The sequence below is a fragment of the Oryctolagus cuniculus genome, chromosome 9 (assembly GCF_051225735.1).
Source record: "Oryctolagus cuniculus isolate XC-2025 breed Fujian yellow rabbit chromosome 9, ASM5122573v1, whole genome shotgun sequence".
Taxonomy (NCBI): domain Eukaryota; kingdom Metazoa; phylum Chordata; class Mammalia; order Lagomorpha; family Leporidae; genus Oryctolagus; species Oryctolagus cuniculus.
This window is the reverse complement of record NC_142875.1, coordinates 46,150,919-46,173,256: the sequence shown is the minus strand read 5'-3', so window position 1 is coordinate 46,173,256 and position 22,338 is coordinate 46,150,919. Positions and strand designations below refer to the sequence as shown.

The window sequence follows — 22,338 nt, the reverse complement described above, 5'->3', positions numbered from 1 at the left end:
CCACAAAAGTTGTAGCATCTGCCAGAAAGAAGGACTTTATAGGGCCTATTTTGGTGGGGCAAGGATTGTTAGGTAGAATGTGAATCTGGTAAGAATAAATGTTTGACAGCATACATTCCATTTTACACACCAGCAAAAACCAAATCAACCAAAATTCAAATAGAATGACAATAGACCAACAACTTTAACTCTCTTCATACTCATTTGAATCATGATGTAATCTCTTTTATGCTTTGTGAAGTGTTCACTGGGAAAGACCAATTTATATATAATGGGCAGATAGATATACACATATTTTTACATATATATTCTTAGTCTCTGTTTTCTATACACTACTTAACAGTATTTTTCAGTTCTGAAATGTGTGCTTTCACATTGTTGTGTCTTTGACATTAGGATGTCTTGCAACAAATGGCCTTTTATATTTGCAGCATTTTTTTTCTTTTTTAATGATTCATAAAATAAAAATGCATTATACAATTTAACAGCTAATGTATCAGGCACATTAAATTTTATGTATTTCAAAACATATAACAACAGCAAGCCAGCAAAAGAATGGAATATTCATTGACTTGCACCCCAAGATTACTGTTTAAAGCCAAGTGCACAAGGAAGACACAGTGATTTCAAGCAAAGTGTGAAAGGGGACTTACCAGAGTTGGGGTCAGAGTTGCCATCTGCCTCGGTCCTCTTGTCCGGAGAGGCCTGGTCGTAGAATTCGTCCTGTGGCTGAACCAGAGGAAGAGGGTGTGAGATCAGGGTTCCAGTACCCACCGGCTCGTGGTCGCCTAGACCACTGTCACTGCAGCTTTCCTGGGAGCCGTCGGGGAGGTGAAAGGTAACGCGGCGCTGTGACTACAAAGAAGACCACAGAACACGCTGATTAACAACACTCCTCCTCGAGGAACCGGCACAGCGGAACACAACATCAACAATTAACGAAAGACACAAGGTAAAAACGAAATACCTCCGACTAGGAGTGAAACTAAGAATAAGCACTCATTGTCTGCTGTGTACTGTGTAATATCCAACTAGCACAATACCCAAAAGAAATTTTAACCTTGTGTCATTCAAGATTATAAAAGTCATTTAAAACCTTGTAAAAGTGCAAAAAAATTAATGCTAGTCAACAGTTACAGAAAACTTCTCAAAAAAGAAATATGCAAATATTCATAGATCTGAAAAAGTACATGGATAATGCAATATCTCATTTCTTATGAATAACAAAGCACTGTACTTACTGGATGTTTTCACTGTAATTTTTGCAAGCAAGATATTGTCTACAATGTTGCTTGTTATTTATAATGGTAACTTTTATGTTTTAGTATTTACAACAGTATTGGAGTAATTACCTAGATTATTTTTTTAAATAAGCAAGTTCTTCACAAATGCTATTATAGACATGAAAAAATTATTTAGAAAAAGCAGATTAAATTAGTACATTATTATTACCTCTAGTTTCATGTATTATTATCAGTCTTTGAGTATATAACCTTACAGTTGAAGAGGTTTCAAAATTATTTTGACATATATTTGTGCAATGTTACTCTGTGAAGTGAACCATATAATGCACATGCTTATTTCAATTAAATTTAGTGTTTAATAAAATAAAACTACATTTCAGCCCAGAAATCTGTTTAATCCTCTTGGTAAATGTTCTTGTAACCGATATAATCCAGGAGGTGAGAGAATATTTACATCTTTGTGGTGTGGAAACTTAGATCTTAGAGAGTAACGTGGGTAGTAAATTTATGCTGAATTACTAAATGTAATTTATTCTATTCTAATATACAAAAGACCTTTCTATATGATGATCCTTATGACTACTTTTGCTCAGATTAAAAAAAATCACAGATATAAAATTAAGTCTGTAAATACACAATGTATAAGTCAATCATTTCTAATACCTAAAACTGAAGTTTCTTGGGACATAACATAGATTGTATCCAATTTAAAGAAAAAGGAATGCAGTTAGAAACAGAGGCTCTAGATAGATAAACTGCAACACTATAAATGCATTTTTATAGACTGACAACAGGACAAAACCTATTTTCTCTGAGTCACTGGTTCAAATCTAGCTCAGAGCCATAATGGAGAAGAGCTGATACCACTTTATTGCTGTTCAATGACCTGTGTGAAATGAGTTGATAGTTCAGTACATTTTTAATGAACTGATGCCAACATCACATAAACTATAATCATAAATGGTACTAATTGTGCCAATTGTAGCACATTTCACCTTCACGCACAACTATCTCCCAAGCATCATTCCTTCTCAAAGGCTTTGAAACGTGCCTAGAGGAGTGCTATGGAAAAGACAGGCCAAACTTGAATATGAATGTCAGGTGAATTTCTCTTTAAATAAGAAAGTCTTGCTATCATTTTTATTGGAGTGTTTTCCCCTCTCATATGAATTAACCCCATATGGAAAAACTAATAGTATATGTTTGCAGTTTGTGTTCAATTTGTCCTTAATCTATTAGTATGTTTTTCTGATAAAGTTTTAAGGACAATGACTAGACTGCTTATTACACATGACTGTTGAATATATATTTTAAAGTGATTGGCTTACTAAAAATCCATAAATTTTAAAGTATCTCTTGTGTTATCTCCAAAGGAATTTCTCTTAATTATAGATCAGGTGAGTAAAAATGAACACATAAGAAATAGGCAATGGAACAGATGCCTCTGTAACCTTTATAAAGTACTTCTGGAAGTCTCATAAGCCATTAAAAGTATGTTTCACAGACAGGAGGCAAGAAAAAATTACATTTGTGATATTTTTCTAAACACAATCAATGTTGCCTTAGTTACCATATTTTTTCTTCTAAGAAATGTTCAAATAAGCAATATCAGTTATGCCAAATCCAGGAGTTCTCACAGTGCTGTCATTAGAACAATTATTTTTTAGATATCTAGTACTACATGCCTAGCACTTATTATAAAGAGAATAAAGTATAAAACATTTTTCCCAAAACTATTTCCAATACAGCTTATTAGATTCCTTCTCACATACCCTATACTATGATATTTCCTTAACACTTTATAAGTGAGGATGAAGACGTAAATTTAGTGTAATTTATTTGCAATGAGACACTATAAGCTAGAGTGATAATATTTCAACTACTGTGCTTTATGGAATATTCCATAATTAATTTGACTCAAAGATGTTTAAGTCTCAATTGACATAACTGAGCACCATACTTCAGTCTGATAGGAGCAGGGGTAGTGATGCCTATGGACTAAAGATTGGTGTGTGAATATTATGGTGAGAAGCAAATCAACTGAGCAAATCCATCTTTCATTTATCATCATAATGGTTGATGCAAGAAGAGGAATTTCTGAATTGCCAAGGTATAAATAAATCATCTGCATACCTTGCAATGCAGCAGAATGGAGAATGAACAGTCAAGAGGTGGGAAACAGGGTTGTAGGAGTCTTTGAAGACTCAACTGTACTTGTTCAGGTTGAGCTGAAGACCACCAAGTGAGAAGCCAGAACTACAGAGACCTCCTGGCATGCAGCCCTTGTTCTCCACAAACTAGGTCAGGGCAAGGGAGTCTGTTTCCTTGAATGAGTTCATGGTTTTGAAAAATGAAGGAAATAATGCTTTCCCCATGAAAGTGTCATAAGGCTAAACATACATAAATAAAATGTTCTTGACTTGTAAAACTTGACACATGCTGAGTACTCAGTACAAAGTAGCTATAATTCCTGAAAATAAAAGCTGTTAATGTATCAATGTTTGATGTTAGACAAACAACTCCTTCTCCCCATAAAAAAGTATTATTCTATCAGAAGAGAAACATGTCAAGGACAGAACTTGCCATGTCTCACTATGTGTGCCTTGTGGACTTTGTCAGTTCAGTGTGTTCTCTGACATGAAGCCACTCTTGGGTGGGTGACAGTGAGGAGCATGGAAGACTAGTTATCTAGAATGCATGGCTTCATCTCACAGAAAACCAACATTTGCCCATTTGCTCATAACCTTTCACAACACCTGACATTTTTATATTCAGTGAGACAAATGGGGGGATATTTTTATTTCCTGCCTTTGTGAATTTTACTTCTTAGCCTATCCTCATGGAAATATGGGCAATCTGTGTTATAAATGGACTTGTACATTGCTTGGCTGAACTGGGACAACACACATTATCATGAGACTACTTCAGGCTTTCCAGAGCTTGGGCACTAACATTTTGTTTTCCTAAATCTATTTCTTACCTGTTTAATTTTCTCCCATGGGAAACATTACTATTATTATTGGCTTCATCTGGCTAATGGTTTGAATGTCACATTTGTTTACCTGATTTATCACTGACAGGTTAGCTCCAGGTCCCTGGCTACTCCAGGTAAAAATAAGATGGGAAAACTAACTACTAAGGCTGCTTCACACTATTTTCTGTAAGGGCTGCTGATAGGAAATCTGCAGGTGAAATTCTCATCCAAAGACTCAACTCTGCACAAGGCCCAAGTGCCATGTTTTGTGCACCATTCTTCAAGAGTCCCTGAAAGAATGAGTCACCTAAGAAATCTTCATCATTGCTTCATTGTTTCTCCTGTATATTTTTACTGGCATAAGATAGTGTTTATCAATGAATGATTCATATTCCAGATTACAATTTTAGCCCTGCTAATTCAGAAGAATTCCCATTTACATAGATTCAGCAGCAAATTTCATTATTTCTTCTTTTGAAATAGTAAAAAAAGGTAGGAAAAAAATGACATGCCATATAGATGACTAATAAATTACATAATTTCACTTGATTGGACAAATGTAGAGCCCTTATAATTATGTTAAATATTTATATGGATAATTTCATATTCAATTGTTATATGTAAAATCAGGTTAATAAAGGTGATACACATTTTTGTTAATGTATCTATGTGTGAATATGAATAAACTAATTCCTAATTATACTTGTACCCAGTGTATATAGGGGTATTGTTTGGTCATGGGATTATGACATTTTCAAATTATATTAGGTGGCTGGCACTGTTGCGTAGTGGGTAAGGCCGCTACCTGCAGTGCCAGCAACCCATAAGGACACCGATTCCAGTCCTGGCTGCTCCACTTCCCATCCAGCTATCTGCTATGGCCTGGGAAAGCAGTGGAAGATGGCCCAAGTCCTTGGACTCCTGAGAGCCAGAAGAAGCTCTTGGCTTTTGGCTTCAGATCTGCCCAGCTCTGGCCATTGTGGCCATTTGGGGAGTGAAGCAGCGGATAGAAGACCTCTCTATCTCTCTTTGCCTCTGCCTCTCTGTAACTCTGCCTTTCAAATAGATAAATAAATCTTTTTAAAAATTTTATTATAATCTTTTCAAAGAAATAATATCCAAGTTTAAGTAATAGTTATCTATCTATCTATCCATCTACCATGCATCTATCATCTCTAAATATACACACAGCAGCAACAACCAGGTGAACCAAAGGCAAAATAAACATTTTGAAATTAGAAATCTGAGGGATTGGCCTTGTGGCACAGCAAGTTAAGCAGACAGCAGTGACACTGGAATCCTCTATTTGTGTGCTGGTTGAGTCTCTCCTACTGAACTTGTGATCCAGCTTCCTGCTAACCCAAGTGAGAAAGAGCAGAAAACAGCCCAAATAATGTGGGCCCCTGTGGGAAACCGGTTGGAGTCCCTTGTTACTGAGTTTGTCCTGTCCCTGCCCTAAGTGTGTGGCCATTTGGAGAATGAACCTGCAGACAGAAGATCTATCTGTTTCTCCTCCTCTCTCTATCATTCTGCCATTCAAAATAAATAAAAAACATATTTTTAAAAAATTCCCAATCCAAACGTAGTTTTGCTTTATCTCAGGCTTAAATGTGTAATGATTTGATTTTTCTTTACTTGTAATTTTTTTATGTTTCTCTCCTCAAAGCATCAAATGAAGTCATCCTCAAAAGGTTAAAATACATAGAGGCTGGGAGTTACATTTTAATACAAATATTTCTTGTTAGTATTAACCAGAAGTAATTTATCTTTTTTGGATCATTTATTTAATTGCAATTCTTAACAAAAGCCAGGAGTATAGACTATTGTAAGTCCTCAACAGCTTCCTGTCATGTACAACCAATTCATGCATGCCACTTCCATTTAATAAAATCCAGAATAGAGTGTCCTAGAAAACAGGTAGTGAGGGGACCCAAAAAGTAGTACTTGGTAATAGTTTTATTTTCTGTGACTCTGAATACTTGCAGGTTCAACGTAAGAGTAAGTAATTTAATAGACATATGTACTTCTTTATACACATTGGAAGGGATGCAAGTCACAGTAATACATCTTAAGAGAAGGTTCCTGGATTCACGATTTAGGAAAATTACCAGTGCCCATAAGTAAAACTGTTATTACTATAAAGAACACGGAAGTAGTTTTGATGTATAAAATTATAAAAGGCTTTTCTAGTAGTGTTACAAGAAATACTGTGAGCACATACTTCTTTTACAATTAATTATTTGATTATCATGGACTACTAAACATTAATACACTATGTTGTTTATTGGGAATACTTATGTTAAAATGGTTCTACCAATGTAGAATTTCTGTCATGTTTTTTGAGCTGGAAATTATTTAGGGATTTAATATTTGCTTTAATCTTTCACATATTTTTCTGATGAATACATAAAGTCACTTGTCTGCATGGGTTGCAACAGGGAACCAAATGAAAACCCACATTTCCTGATTTCCAATATGAAGCTATTGGCATTGCTCATCCATCCATTCATTCAGCAAATAATTACTGAGGAATTTCTACATGCTAGACATCATTCTAGCTACAAATAAGATAATGGTGAAAAAGACAGAAAATTAATCTCCTAACTTTCTAAATGAGATCATATTCTAAAAATTAGAAGTTCATTAAGCTATTTGCCATCAGTTTTGAGGATGCTCAGCCAGCAGCTGTGTCACCTTTTTAGAAAGTGATTCCCTTTTAATTCTTGCAAACTATGCAGACTTAGGCAAGGTCAGTACTTGAATGTGAGACCTTCACTGTATTAATCAGCAATAACCTAGGGAGAAATAACAAAGGAGGAGGGGTATATTCTGAGTTTAAACAAAAACATTGTGCAGATCTGCTGCCAGCCATCAGTTGAAATTCATTGCCAATTTGTGAAAATAAAAAATAAAAGGGATAAAAGAGTAAGAGAGATTGTTAGCATAGGCTATCATTGACTCAAACACAAAGTAATCGTTACCCTTGTATGTCCTTGAACAACTTTTCATCTAAAGAAATGAGAACAACCTCAAAAAAGAGTTGATGACATCTAAACTAGCAAATGTTTTTGTGAGGCACATATATACTTGACATTTTATGAGCTGATAATGAATATTTACTGAATGAAGCTGAGGTAACCAGAATTGATTTAGAAATCTGAAGGGGATAAGGTAGAAATGAATACCACTGTACATTCTCCAAAGTTCTTTCCCATGGGGAAAATGTTCTTTCTTGCCAGCAAGAACTTTTCAGAAAATGCTGCCCTGTTTTAGAAGTGGCAAAAGGAAAAACTTAACATTCCACTATCTGTCAGTCTTGTCTTTTCTCTTTCAATGTTTATTTTTGAAAAAGATGTGTAACAACTTCACTGATCACACATGATTCATGTAAAGGTGTTGGCAACTTTAAAATGTTTCTTTGATACCTGGTTTTACATATAGAACATAAAGAGGGGTTGGGTGCAAACGATTAACTGGCCATTTAAAGTCAAGTAGCATTTTCAGAGGGAAAGGAGAGATGTTCATCTACACTGATCTTCCTGCTTTGTTGACAAACTTGTTATGTCCTGTTAAGATACTGCTTTACTTGGGGATAAAATCATCAACTTTTGTTCTAAATCACTATACATCAGTATGTTTTGTTTTGTAGAATTGTTTTAATGTGTATAGAGAACTCACATTGACCTAAACATAGACTGTTAATTTATAAATGTCTAAGTGTGGAATGAATTCTACAAATTCAGGACATGTTTGATTATTTATTTATTTATTTATTTGAAAGACAGAGTGCCAGAGAGAGGGAGATATTATCCATCTACTAGGTCACTCCCCAAATGGTTACAGTGGCAGGGGCTGGGTCAGGCCAAAACGAAGGGCCTGGAACTCCATTGGGTCTCCTGTCCGGCTAGCAGGGGCCCACTTGGACCATCAACCACTACTTTCCCAGGTGCATTGGAAGGGAACTGATTCGGAAGTCGAATAGCCTGGCTTAAATCATCACTCTGATGTGTGAGCCAATATCCTAAACAGTAGATTAACCCACTGTACCACAAATCTGGCCACAGGACCTATAATTTTTGAGGCTTTACAAATTGCAACAAACACCTCATAGGATTCTCAATGATGGTAGGGTTCATGTTAGTAACAAATGGTGACATGTTTAATATTTTTTAAAATTTTTATTTTCTTTTGAATTCAGTATGATCTGAAAGTTAGGTAGCATTTCTCTTCATGTGAAAAAAATGAGAAACAATTGATAACATTAAGAAATCTGAGAGAAAACTTCACTTCTGTATTTCTTTAGGTTGAAGCCTTTGTGCTTGAATTTAAATATTTGACATGAACATAAAACAAGACTCTTCCCTCTCCATCTTTTTTCTTTTGTGAGAAGAAAGGTTTTGAATCGCATTGCCTCTTTGGTTTGGGAACATTATCCTGCCCTTAGGGCTTCTCTGGGGTCAAGGCAAGCAGAGAGGATTAAAAATTGTCTGCATTGTTGGTTATTTTGCTTCTTATATTCCTAGTTAGTTCCTGTTATCAGAAATGTCCTCAACCTATTTCTCACAGTTAAATGTTGCCCAGTAGGAATGCAGTACTTTATCTGAGCATACAAAATATAAAATGACTACATTAAATAGAAGCAGCTGTTCCTGAATCTGCAGGGAGAATTTTGCATCTATAAATTATATGTACAGAAATATGGAAGAAAACTCAGCAAGAGTCTTTCCCATTTAGTTTTCTAGTACAAACAAATCCATGTGATGGGGAAGTTACCTTTATCATATTTATGAAATCAGCATGTATGAGAATTGTGGCAATTTAATTAGACACTTCACTAAATCAGCAGTGTTACTAAGGGTAAAGAAGTCTTCATTTAATATATGGTCTTAGAAAAAGGTTTTTTTTCTTGGGATAACAAAAAATCACTGTAAAATATGTGTCAGAGTTGAAAATACTGGTAACAGAAGTGCCATGTGATTGGGTGTCTTGTGTTTAAGTATTAATCTCAGCTCAGTTTAGCAGAACAGTGAGGTAGTGGATGTATTCCTAGTGTACCCCATGTTAATAATTACCAATAAAAAATAAGACATAAAAGCAAGGAAGGCCATAGTTTTTAAGTTAGTAGTTAATTTAGGAAGTAGTCCAACGTTTATGTTAAAATAACCTCAGACCATGGTGACATGACTTGAGAAGAGTTTCAGCCAGCACACACTCAAACAAGCTTTAAAGTTTCCTCATGTTTTACTGACAGGCAAAGATCACAATTAAATAAGAATAAAGACTAGTAATTCAAGCCTTTAGAGGACAGATCATGTTATTCCATGATGAAGAACAAAACATGAATATAAATGGTAGAAATGATCTCTAAGCCTCCAAGGCACACCATTACTGTTTACAAGTCCTCATGAATAATTCTTAATTTGCACCTAAAATGTCCTATAATCTGTTGGAATAATATTGTGTCATACATTGCTGTTTGATTTTATTTCTTTCAACTTTTGATCTTCAGTTTGTAATATAAATAAGAATGGTAAAACTTTTCATAAGGAGGGAAAGAGTAAAAGCCTAAATTCATGTAGATAAGTTCTGATATGAGAATTACAATCGAAAAACAATCTTTTCATGGCTATATTTAGTGCCATATATTCCTTGTTGATGAATGATATTTCATTGACTATATAGTCCATCATATTGTATAGGACATCTATTCTACTCTTCTAAGCATTAAGTACATATGCTCTCAGTGCATAGGCATCACACCAGTATACTATGAAAGATTTCAGAGTTTATGGTTTTGAAGTGTTTTGAGAGCCTGTGTGATATAATTTTGCAGTCTCGAGGTGCTGAATCTTTGCCTTTTTATGACATGATTTTTTGAAACAGCTACAATACATGTTCAGTAATGAATAATAATAATTTTAGAGTAAGAGATTAAAAAGTAATATAGTACAATTTTATTCAATACATTTGAAGTTCAATGCAGATGAGTTCCAAATTTTTTGAGAAATGACAATATTAAATATACCAATGAGTGAGGGAAAATTTGAAGGACAGCACTCATCAAAATGTGTAATTTCTGTTCTTTCGATAAACATCAGTCTTGACTTTACTCTTGGTTTATATGTAGGAATGTTCTTTTTGGATCATAAATTTAGTAATAATAGTGAAGTCAGTATGGTATGAGAAAAGAAAATGAATGGCAATGGACTTCATAAGGGGTTTTGGATTACTGAAATCTGAGAAATAGCTCATGAAACAAATTTTTACATACATCTTGAGCAGTAATATCTGGATATGGAAATCATATCAACATAGTTTTGAAAGTATTCATAAGCACTAATCAGTAGAGTGTAACACATTGTCATACTGATAAGCTGAAGGATAATATGTTTTAAACCCCTCTTACTTTGAAAATTGCAATGTATAACTACTCATTCTACTATGCAAGAATCAGAGGTCTTAGAATCATAAGAAAACAGACCAGTTAGAATAAACACGAGTAAGATTTTATATCTCTTTTCTCTTGGGTAGAGAAGTCTTTGTTCTGAACAGGCAAAGTAGTTACACTTGATTTCAAAAAAATATCCACCTATTGTTGCAGACAGTTGCTGTGACTTTGAGCCTGGTATATGAAACAAAAATCGCTCCCACTTCTCAGTGATAATCATTACTTGCCCTGTGGCTCTTTAGTTTTTCCTTTGAAAACATTACTGAGTCACCAATCTCAGTTATTTGTGCACTGAGGTAATTTGTTTTCCCTGAATACAAATATAAAATTCAAACAGATGCCAAGAACTCCTATTTGTCAAAAGCTTCTGTAAATTTTGGTGGCATCTGTAAAATAATGAGTTGTATTCAGAAAAGTGTCATTACTTTAGAGGAGGTGACACTCTCAAATATTATGTTCCAAATGTGGACACAGCAGCCCAGCAGGTAAAGATCCCAAAATCTTAGCAATATTTTCTTGAAGATAAAAAAGTAACACCAGGAAGGCCACTTGAAATGAAGATAATGCAATAATGTGTATAGAAATGTCTTCTAATTTTGGTCTAGGGCAGAGAAGGAGAGATGGTTTCAAAATGAAATGTGTGCAAAGTTTCTCACAGCAGAGGGAAACTTGATATGTGGTAAACTTGTTTTATGCATTAAAATTTATGAATATAATGCATCCTGGAATTTGAAATAGATAAGTATAAGAAAATATATAAATATATATGAGTATATATATTACATTTCCTGAAGTGTATACTTAGTTTCTTGGAATTCAGAAATACAAAATTCCAAGTTAATTTAATTTTAAAAGTTCTGGACAAATTGATAGGCTGTAATGATTTTTTCAGCAAATCTATTGTGGTCAGTAATTGCTTAAACATGTGTACTTAAATAAAATGCAGGGAAAGTAGAACTAAATATTTGAAAGAAAAATTTCTTCATATAGGATATAAAAAATCCAAACACAAAAATCTAATACTAATATAAACTATGAAATTAGTTAGTAAAAAGGCATTGGTAGATTTTTGTGGTTGAGCAGCAAGATGGTGGAATAAGAAGGGAGCACACTGATAGTCCGGGAAGAGACAGTTTAATAAAAGTGGAGATACTGCAGGTTCAAGGAAGAGTAGGGAAAGAAACAGCAGAGGAAACTCTTTCAGAAATAGTGATTCACAGTGGACCTGCATGGAGAGCATGGGAGCCCACAATTTGGGACACCAGCGGCAGGCTCAGCACACCAGCGCTGGATCGCGAGGTGAGCTCAACCTCAATAGCCCAAGACACCGGTGGGCAAACAGAAAGAGGAGACTAGAGGGAATGAGGCTTGAAACCCCATGGGGAAAAGTTCAGTAGGCTAACTAGAAGAGAGAGGAAAAAAAAAAAAAGTGACCGATACGGACGCAAGTTTTTCTCTCTCCGCTCACCTCTCAAAGGCGAGCAAGACAAAGAGCAGGTGCCATTTTGGACATACATCATAAGCAGGGCGACCTCAGGTCAGCACCTGCCCTGAGCCTAGCAGAAAAACCTGGAGGGGGGTGGTGGTGGTGAAATAACAATAAAGTAGGACCTAGTGAATGTGTGGTGCTAATGAACCGAGACTGTGAAAAAAGAGACGGTGGGAGAGAGAACTCACGGAATTCACACGAGTACTCTCCAGAGATGCTACTATTCTGTAACCTTGGCAACCCAGTTGGAGACTGAAGGAGAATCTGAGCCCACACTGAGGGCAGGACAGATTCCCTGTGTGGTCTTTGGGAAAGAGCTTCCAATCTCTGGCTCCTGTGGGTATATCATTTGCCTGCTAACTACCTCCAATTCCATTCAGCTGTGTGGAATTACTTCCCTTTTGAATCAAAAAAAGAAAGAAAGAGAGAGATTTACCACACCTAACCTAGGAGTGTCACTTTTGGCACACCCTTAACCCTGAGGAACCAAACAGAGCTCTCAGGTCACACCCATCTGAAGCCTCTAAGGCGCCATCAAAAGCAGACAGTCCACTTAATCTAGAGTGATAGTATAATGAGAAAAAACACCACAGCAAAGAAACCAAAGAATATCTCCACAATGCCAAACAAATGCAGAAACTGAGGTAACAAGAACAAGGAATACACTACGATGCCCCAAAATGATAAAGACACCCCAATTCAAGATTATGAAGATGACGAGATAGAAGAAATGCAAGAAGCAGATCTCAAAAAATTGATAAGAACATTATGAAGTTCTCAAAACCAAATTCTTGAACTACAGAAATCCTTTATGGACAGGATAGAAAATCTCTCTTGTGAAAATGAAATATTAAGGAGGAACCAAAATGAAATGAAGCAACTAGTAGAACATGAAACTGTGATAGTGATGAGAAATCATAATGAAATGAAGAATTCAATAGATCAAATGACAAACACATTAGAGAGCCTTAAAAACAGAATGAGTGAAGCAGAAGAGAGAATATTGGACTTAGAAGACAGAGAACAGGAAATTATACAGTCAAACCAAAGAAAAGAAGAGGAATTGGGAAGGAAGAACTCAAAATATCCCTCTTTGCAGATGATATGATTCTTTATTTAGGGGATCCAAAGAACTCTACTTAGAGACTATTGGAACTCATAGAAGAGTTTGGCAAAGTGGCAGGATATAAAATCAATGCACAAAAATCAACAGCCTTTGTATACACAGGCAATGCCACGGCTGAGGAAGAGCTTCTAAGATCAATCCCATTCACAATAGCTACAAAACAATCAAATACCTTGGAATAAACTTAACCAAGGACGTTAAAGATCTATACGATGAGAATTACAAAATCTTAAAGAAAGAAATAGAAGAGGATACCAAAAAATGGAAAAATCTTCCATGCTCATGGATTGGAAGAATCAATATCATCAAAATGTCCATTCTCCCAAAAGCAATTTACAGATTCAATGCAATACCAATCAAAATACCGAAGACATTCTTCTCAGATCTGGAAAAAATGATGCTGAAATTCATATGGAGATGCAGGAGACCTCGAATAGCTAAAGCAATCTTGTACAACAAAAACAAAGCCGGAGGCATCACAATACCAGATTTTAGGACATACTACAGGGCAGTTGTAATCAAAACAGCATGGTACTGGTACAGAAACAGATGGATAGACCAATGGAACAGAATTGAAACACCAGAAATCAATCCAAACATCTACAGCCAACTTATATTTGATCAAGGATATAAAACCAGTCCCTGGAGTAAGGACAATCTATTCAATAAATGGTGCTGGGAAAATTGGATTTCCACATGCAGATTCATGAAGCAAGACCCCTACCTTTCACCTTACACAAAAATTCACTCAACATGGATTAAAGACTTAAATCTATGACCTGACACCATCACTTAGAGAGCATTGGAGAAACCCTGCAAGATATAGGTACTGGCAAAGACTTCCTAGAAAAGGCCCTGGAGGCACAGGCAATCAAAGCCAAAATTAACATTTGGGATTGCATCAAATTGAGAAGTTTCTGTACTGCAAAAGAAACAGTCAGGAAAGTGAAGAGGCAACCGACAGAATGGGAAAAATTATTCACAAACTATGCAACTGATAAAGGGTTGATAAGCAGAATCTACAAAAAAATCAAGAAACTCCAGAACATCAAAAAAAACAACCCACTTAAGAGATGGCCAAGGACCTCAACAGACATTTTTCAAAAGAGGAAATCCAAATGGCCAACAGACACATGAAAAAATGTTCAAGATCACTAGCAATCAGGGAAATGCAAATCAAAACCACAATGAGGTTTCACCTCACCCCGGTTAGAATGGCTCACATGCAGAAATCTACCAACAATAGATGCTGGAGAGGATGTGGGAAAAAAGGGACACTAACCCACTGTTGGTGGGAATGCAAACTGGTTAAGCCACTATGGAAGTCAGTTTGGAGATTCCTCAGAAACCTGAATATAACCCTACCATTCAACCCAGCCATCCCACTCCTTGGAATTTACCCAAAGGAAATTAAATTGGCAAACCAAAAAGCTGTCTGCTCCTTAATGTTTATTGATGCTCAATTCACAATAGCTAAAACCTGGAACCAACCCAAATGCCCATCAACAGTAGACTGGATAAGAAATTATGGGACATGTACTCTATAGAATACTATACAGCAGTCAAAAATAACTAAACCCGGTCATTTGCAACAAAATGGAGGAATCTGGAAAATATTATGCTGAGTGAATTAAGCCAATCCTAAAAGGACAAATAGCATATGTTTGTCGCTCCCCGTCTTCGTGGAGGAACGACACAGGACCCTGCGCTGTTCTTTCGTCTGCTCGGCCCTCCCCGGGTTTGCTGCTGGTTCTTCCCGGGTTGGCTACCGTCACTTCCACCTCCGTGGAAGGGCGGTTCCCCCTGCCACTTTCCCCACTTCCGCAGGGGAGCGGCACACCGCCGGCCGGCTCTCTCGGGGGCTGCACAGGTGTTCCCTCAGATAGATGTTCCTCTTAGATGTTCCCGGTGCATGTTGTCTCTCTCCTCCTTTATAGTCCTCTTCCACCAATCCCAACTCTGCTACCCACACACCGAGTACGCTGCTCTCCTCCAATCAGGAGCAGGTCCTACAGTTTATTGGTTGAACTGGAGGTAGCTGCATAGAAGCTGTTTCTCCCTTTTCAGCGCCATATTGTGGGAGAGCAGATGCATAGAATAAGTCTTAATTCCAGTAACTTAGTCTAGTCCGAGTTGCTCCCCACATATGTTCTCCCTGATCAGCGACAACTCACTGAGCACCAAAGGGGAAACCATAGTTGAAACTATGAGAAACAGTGACTTGATCAGCTCTTGTGCTGACTATTGATGTACAATGTAATACTTTATCCATTTTAGTATTTTTCTTTGTTTTGTTCTAGTACTATTGGTTGAACTCTGTAATTAACACACAATTATTCTTAGGTGTTTAAATTTTAAATGAAAAGTGATCCCTGTTAAATATAACAGTGGGAATAAGAGGGAGGAGATGTACAATTTGGGACATGCTCAATCGGACTTGCCCCAAATGGTGGAGTTAGAATCGTGCCAGGGGATTCCAATACAATCCCATCAAGGTGGCGTGTACCACTGCTATCTCACTAGTGCAAGTGATCAATTTCAGTTCATAATTGATCACACTGATAGGTCTAAGATTCAAAGGGATCACACAAACAAGACTAGTGTCTGCTAATACTAACTGATAGAATCAAAAAGGGGAGAACGATCCATCATGGGAAGCAGGATACACAGCAGACTCATAGAATGGCAGATGTCCTAAATAGCACTCTGGCCTCAGAATCAGCCCTTAAGGCATTTGGATATGGCTGAAGACCCCATGAGAGTATTTTAGGCATGGAAAGCCAAGACACTCTGGAAAAAAAAAAAAAAAAGAAGACATAAATGATAGATCTCCACGAGTGAGATCCCAGTGGAAAGAATGGGGCCATCAAAGAAGGAGGTACCTTTCTCTGAAGGGAGGAGAGAACTTCCACTTTGACTACGACCCTGTTGGAATAAGATCAAAGTTGGCAAACTCAAAAGGCTTTCAGTGCCTTGGCAACTCATGACTAGAGCCTAGGGAGATTACTGATGCCATAAACAAGAGTGTCAAATTGTTAAGTCAACAACAGGTGTAACTGTGTACTTACTCTTCATGTGGGATCTTTCCTTAATGTGTTGTCCAATGTGAAATAATGCTATAACTAGTACTCAAACAGTATTTTACACTTTGTGTTTCTGTGTGGGTGCAAACTGATGAAATCTTTACTTAATTTATACTAAATCAATCTTCTGTATGTAAAGATAATTGAAAATGAATCTTTATGTGAATGGAATGGGAGAGGGAGCAGGAGATGGGAGGGGTGCGAGTGGGAGTGAAATTATGGGGGGGAAGGCATTGTAATCCATAAACTGTACTTTGGAAATTTATATTTACTAAATAAAAAAAGGTGTAAGTAGTGTTTTATCAGAGGTAATAGATTTCACACTAATGCAAAAAATTATTCACAAGGGATAATATTCTGTTAGAACAGGCATATGGGAACTCTCTTTACTATATGCACTAAATAAATCCTAAATTAATAGGATATATGCATTATATTAACTCCTAAATGAATATAGGTAAATTCTGATGCTACAAATTACATTCCCAAAACTAAACTGTATGACTCTGCATAGTGCCACTTTACCCATCTATAAACACTATTTCATGGAATGCAGAATTCAGGTGATTTTCAAGGAATTTAAAAGATGTTATCCTTGTTATGCTGAAACTTATGTTTTGTGTGTGTGTGTGTATGTGTGCACATGTGTATCAAGGATATAAATAATCACATGTCTTCATTCTTATGTGTGGCTCTGATTGGGTCATTATAAGCCATAGCTGTGACTATATACTTACATAGCTATCTATATTTCAGAAAAGTGCCTGCATGGATCAAAGTTTATGGTTTATAATTGTTCTTTGTTCCTTTACCAAAATTTTGAAACAGTGGGAACTTGAAATATTCTCCATAGAACAGACATTTTAATCCCCATTTGTAATGATTTAAACTAATCTTGATATTTCCAGAGACATATTTCAAAGTTCACTCATGAAGATGAAATGAAATGCTCCTCATATCAGAAAATAATTCTGATCTGTTCTATGCCCCAGCCTGGTAAATGGAAGAAGATGGATGATAACACCTTGGGAATTATGGAATTATGATTCTTAGACAGTCAGTATCATACAGCTTGATGTCTGTAGAAGCATCTTATCTAAGGCTTCACAGACTGATAAAGAATACCAAGAATTCAGTCCAGACATCTTGTCTTATCACTAATTTTTCATAGATATGAAAATCTAGAAGAATTTCATCAGACCTGCAGTTTGGATGGTAACTGTTCATATATGCAGCTAACCAATGTTAGATACTGGGAAAACTGATAGAACAGAGGTCTTTCACTGCAAACAAGTGGCCTTATGAACATCCTCCACATACACATATAATCTCCCCTGATGTGTGTAGCAATTGTGTTAGAAAGAAAAGTACAAGCGTTGGCTCACTTGGTTAATCCTCTGCCTGTGGTGCCAGCATCCCATATGGGCGCTGGATTCTGGTCCCGGTTGCTCCTTTTCCAGTCCAGCTCTCTGCTATGGCCTGGGAAGGCAGTGGAGAATGGTCCAAGTGCTTGGGCCCTGCACCCGCATGGGAGACCAGGAGGAAGCACCTGGCTCCTGGCCTCAGATCAGCACAGTGCTGGCCATGGCGGCCATTTAGGGGGTGAACCAACGAAAGGAAGACCTCTCTCACTATCTAACTCTATTTGTCAAATAAACAAACAACAACAACAACAAAAAGATTTCTGGTGAAAAAAGGAAGTGAAAATATACAAGTTGAGATTGAAATCCATTTGGCAATGTAGGTTAAAAGAAACTTCCAACTTATTCTGTATATCAGTTGCATTACTAGCTTCAAAACAGAATATTAGAGACTTAGATACTGGAAAAATAGGACAAAAGGAAGGCTATCTAAATTACGCACCCTCACTAAATGGGTAGCTCTGAAACTGTAACATCAGCAGAGTTTGTAAACTTGGAGAATGTGTGCAATGATAAGAGGGTTTTAAAATATGCAGTTCTGGTGTGCAAAATGATGGGGATACTTTCTGCAAAATGCATTTGTTACATGATTTTGTTATAAAGAAAGCATCAAAGTGGACACACACAAACTCAAAAGATATAGTTACTAAGCAGTAATGTGCCTTGGCTAGAAACCATTTCAGTCTGTGAGTGTACTGAATATTGTAGGTAATTGTAACACAATGATACATTTTTGTGTATCTGAACATAGAAAAAGCACTGGAAGTACTGCTGTGCACTACTGTGAACTTTATAAACATTTACATTTACACTGAGGCTACATTACATTCATAAAAAATTCCTTCCTCCATTAACCTTAGCTTACTGTAACTTTTTATCAACTCTGAAACTCATTTAATTCATTTAATGTTTCTAACTTTTTACATAATACTTGGCTTTCAAGTCAAATCCATTGTAGAGTTGCACAAAAGTCCTTTATATTTTTATGCTATAAGCCTTCTCTATTTCAATTTCCTTCCTACTTTAAAAATTTTGAGTTAAAGACTAGGACAAAAATATATGCATCAGCCTAGGCCATTACAACTTGAGGACATGAATATCACTGCATTCTATCTCCACATCTTGTCTACTGGAAGGCCTTCGAGGCAATACCTTGTCTGATGCTCTCATCTCTCCTAATAACAATGCCTTCTTCCAGAATACCATCTTTTTTTTAAAGATTTATTTTATTTATTTGAAAGAGTTACAGAGAGAGGTAGGATAGAGAGAGGTCTTCCATCTACCGGTTCACTCACAGAAAGGCAGCAATGGCCAGAACTGAGCCGATCCAAAGTCAGTAGCCAGGAGCTTCCACCGGGTCTCCATGCAGGTATTGAGGCGCAAGGACTTTGAGTCATTTTGTACTGCCTTCCCAGGCCATAGCAGAGAGCTGAATTGAAGAGGAGCAGCAGGGACTTGAACCGGCACCCATATGGGATGCCAGCGCTTCAGGCCAGGGCTTTAACCTGCTGAGCAACAGCTCCGGCTCACAGAATACCTTCTGAAGGACATACCTGTGTTTTTTTTGGAGAGGGTGTCACTCTTCTCAGAAATATGTGCATAGTCTTTTTGTTGTTGTTTTATTTTTTCAACATAAATTTGCTTGTAAGCAAATAGTGTACCATTAACATCCTTCTTTATTAATGAAAACATTTTGGTGTTGGAGTTCATGTTCCCAAACCTTTTAATGAACTTTTTGAATCTGCAAAAGCTTCTGCTGAACCTTCACTGTAAATTTCCTTGCAGGTTTTCTTTATCCTCTCCTGCAGTTATCTTTTTTTTTGCCTTTTGCTCTCTTTCTCAGCTGTGCATTTGCCAGGTGATAAGAATTTTTAAGCTCTATTATAATCTTATGGGACTGACATCCTATACTCAGGCGATCCTGACTGAGACATTGTTATACAGCACATGACAGTATATCTTAATTTGTAAGTGTGGAGAACATATGCTAAGAGGGAAAGGTTTAAGATAAGTCAAGTGATTCCCTAGAGCTCTATACCGAGCCATTCATCAGACTCTGTTGATCACCTGCTTTCTATAAGAGACTGTTCGGTACTGAGGAGACTGATGATTGGGAATGATACAACCCCTCTCATATGCCTGATAATCTAGTCAGTGAAATGGACTGGAACAAGCAACTACGAATGTGATAGGAATTACCAAGGAGAAATTCTAGGGAAGATGAAAGTAAATAATAGAAGGATCCAACCTACTCAGAAAAATATCCAATAAAGAGAATGGGACATTGTGCAAGTGGCGAACACTTGGAGGAGGCTACAATCCTAGTCCTCCTCGTTTATGATTTTATGAAATTATTATTTTTTAGATTCAAACTCTTGTTTACTCTGTTTTCGTTCTTATGTGAAACACAAACTCTGTGTCCTCCAAATAGGTCTAAAATTAAAGATTCTAGATACTATTGGAGCACGCTGCCCAAGGTGACACAGGATCTCTTGATTTTTGCTGTATTACATCAAGATGATAACATGAACATGGATGCAGGGATGTTTACCTTTTCAGGATTTAATATTCGGTCCCAATTACACTGGCTGCTTAATAATGGCACTTTCATATGCTCTCAAGTGTTTCATTTAGGATTTCTTAAGATAGATGATATTTTCAGCCTACTTTCTGGAATTATTACAAAAATCATAGATAAAGAAAATTCTGACCAATAATAGCAGAAGAATTCCTCACAGGCAGAGACCGTGTCTTATCTGACTTGATACATCCAGCACTTTGTTTAATGCTTAGCATATGACAGCACTCAAAATATGTATTGAATGAAAACAGAACAATCTACATAATAAAAAGCTTCCTCTTCCTTAATACCAGGGTCAAAATGAAAGAACTAACTTGACTTACTTTTCTTTTAAACATGATAAACAAATACTTATCTGTTCAGAAATAATACTGACAAATCATCTGAGTTGACAGATGGTGAAAAAAGGCAAGCACACATGCTTGTCATTCTTTTTTAATAATTAAAAAGGCATAGAGAAATAAAGTGAAAATGGATTCTATGGAAGCACTGATTGTCTCAAAGGACTTTTCCAACAATTATTCTAAAGGTCATTCAACAAGTTGTATTCCTTCCTACAATATATTCTCTGAGAACCACAGGGGTTCTGCCATGGATAATGTGTGCTGTAAAAGAAAATGCAGGATCAGATTCTGAATTTCAACAATGAAAACTAGCAGTTAAGCCCAGTGAGTACTGATTAAGGAATGATGAATTTTACTTCCTGATCATGTGTAAAATAAATCACAAAATAGCTGTACAGGATAAGAATTAGAAAGGAGGCAAGTGCCTTTAATGTTTCTTTATTCTCACAGAGGGGACAACCTCTCAAGTGTAGGGAATGTTATTTAAAATTTCTATACTTAAGGAATTTTTCAATGCAATGTTATGCTGGAATAAGACAATTTTGGCTAGATATATTCTAATGCAATCTTCTTACTGTACTTCCTCTTCTTTTATAGAATGTCAGTCTTTTCAAAATATTTATCTTAAATATGTTTTGAAAGTTGCAATGTATAAGTAAACTTAAGGTACACTTTAAAATGACTTATCAAGGAAATTTTTGTTTATAATACATATTAATTAAGGCAAAAATGCTCAGAAATAACATAAAAGCTATAAAAGCTATCTTTTACATAAACCTTCTTTAGGTGAATAATTTACTGCAAGTTGAATTTGTAGGTACATTTTGACACAGCAGGAATGATTACTTTTGCTGGAATAAAAAAATTCTAAAATGTATTTACTTCCAATTGTGTTTAATTTCATATTACAATAATTAATCAGAGTGAATGTCTTTATTTTTTGCTGGTTTAACTACAAGAAATGATCTCTCCTGTTTTTATCCTATTATAAGGATCGTTACAGAAATGGGAAACAATTAACACTGGGTTTAATGCCTGAGTGCTATAGAGCTGAAGTAATTGCACTCAAGGTCTGCTAACTTTTTAATCAGGCATTTGGTTGCAAGCTGCTCGCAATTGATTCTGAGAGAACTAACACTGTCTAAGGAAGAAAGCAGGTGTGCTAGAAAAGCAGGCATGTTGGCAAAACAAATGAAAGATTTTAAAGGAAAGGGGGAAAAAAGAAAAATCAAAGCAAAATGCTTGTCAACAGGCCATTTATCTGGCTGGGTCTGTTATTGAACAGTCAGCTGTGCACACTAACACAATGGCAGAAGCCCCATTGACCTACTGCTTTCAAAGTGTAACACCAGAGCTTAGCAATGAGGAGCCCTGTCCATCCCAATGTTAGTGAATTTAGTTAATTAACAGAGAAGGCTTAAAAATTTCCATATTCAGTAGAGTTAAGACATTATCAGAGGTTTCTGGAATTACAGTCTAATTAGAAGAGTTCCCTCTTCTTTGCATTCAGGCTACTCTTTGAAAAATAAATTTGGTTAGGTACTTTGTTCTCTCCTAAAGGGAAAAATAATTCTACACTTTTTTTTTTCAGAAGCTATTTTTTTTTCTTTTTCTCTTTTTAATAAGTG

General features: G+C 36.3%; 1 protein-coding gene across 7 annotated transcripts in view; it reads right to left on the bottom strand.

The window, feature by feature from the left end:
- Nucleotides 1–22,338, bottom strand: part of PCDH9 (protocadherin 9) — a 980,195-nt gene that overhangs the window by 350,956 nt on the left and 606,901 nt on the right. For 4 of the 7 annotated variants that reach the window (XM_002712982.6, XM_051850628.3, XM_002712983.6 and 1 more), the window contains one exon: nucleotides 654–855. In XM_002712982.6, coding sequence (XP_002713028.1) covers nucleotides 654–855 — 202 coding nt within the window. The remainder of the gene's footprint in view (nucleotides 1–653; nucleotides 856–22,338) is intronic. The other 3 variants (XM_008260042.5, XM_051850629.3, XM_008260043.5) reach the window with 1 other exon arrangement.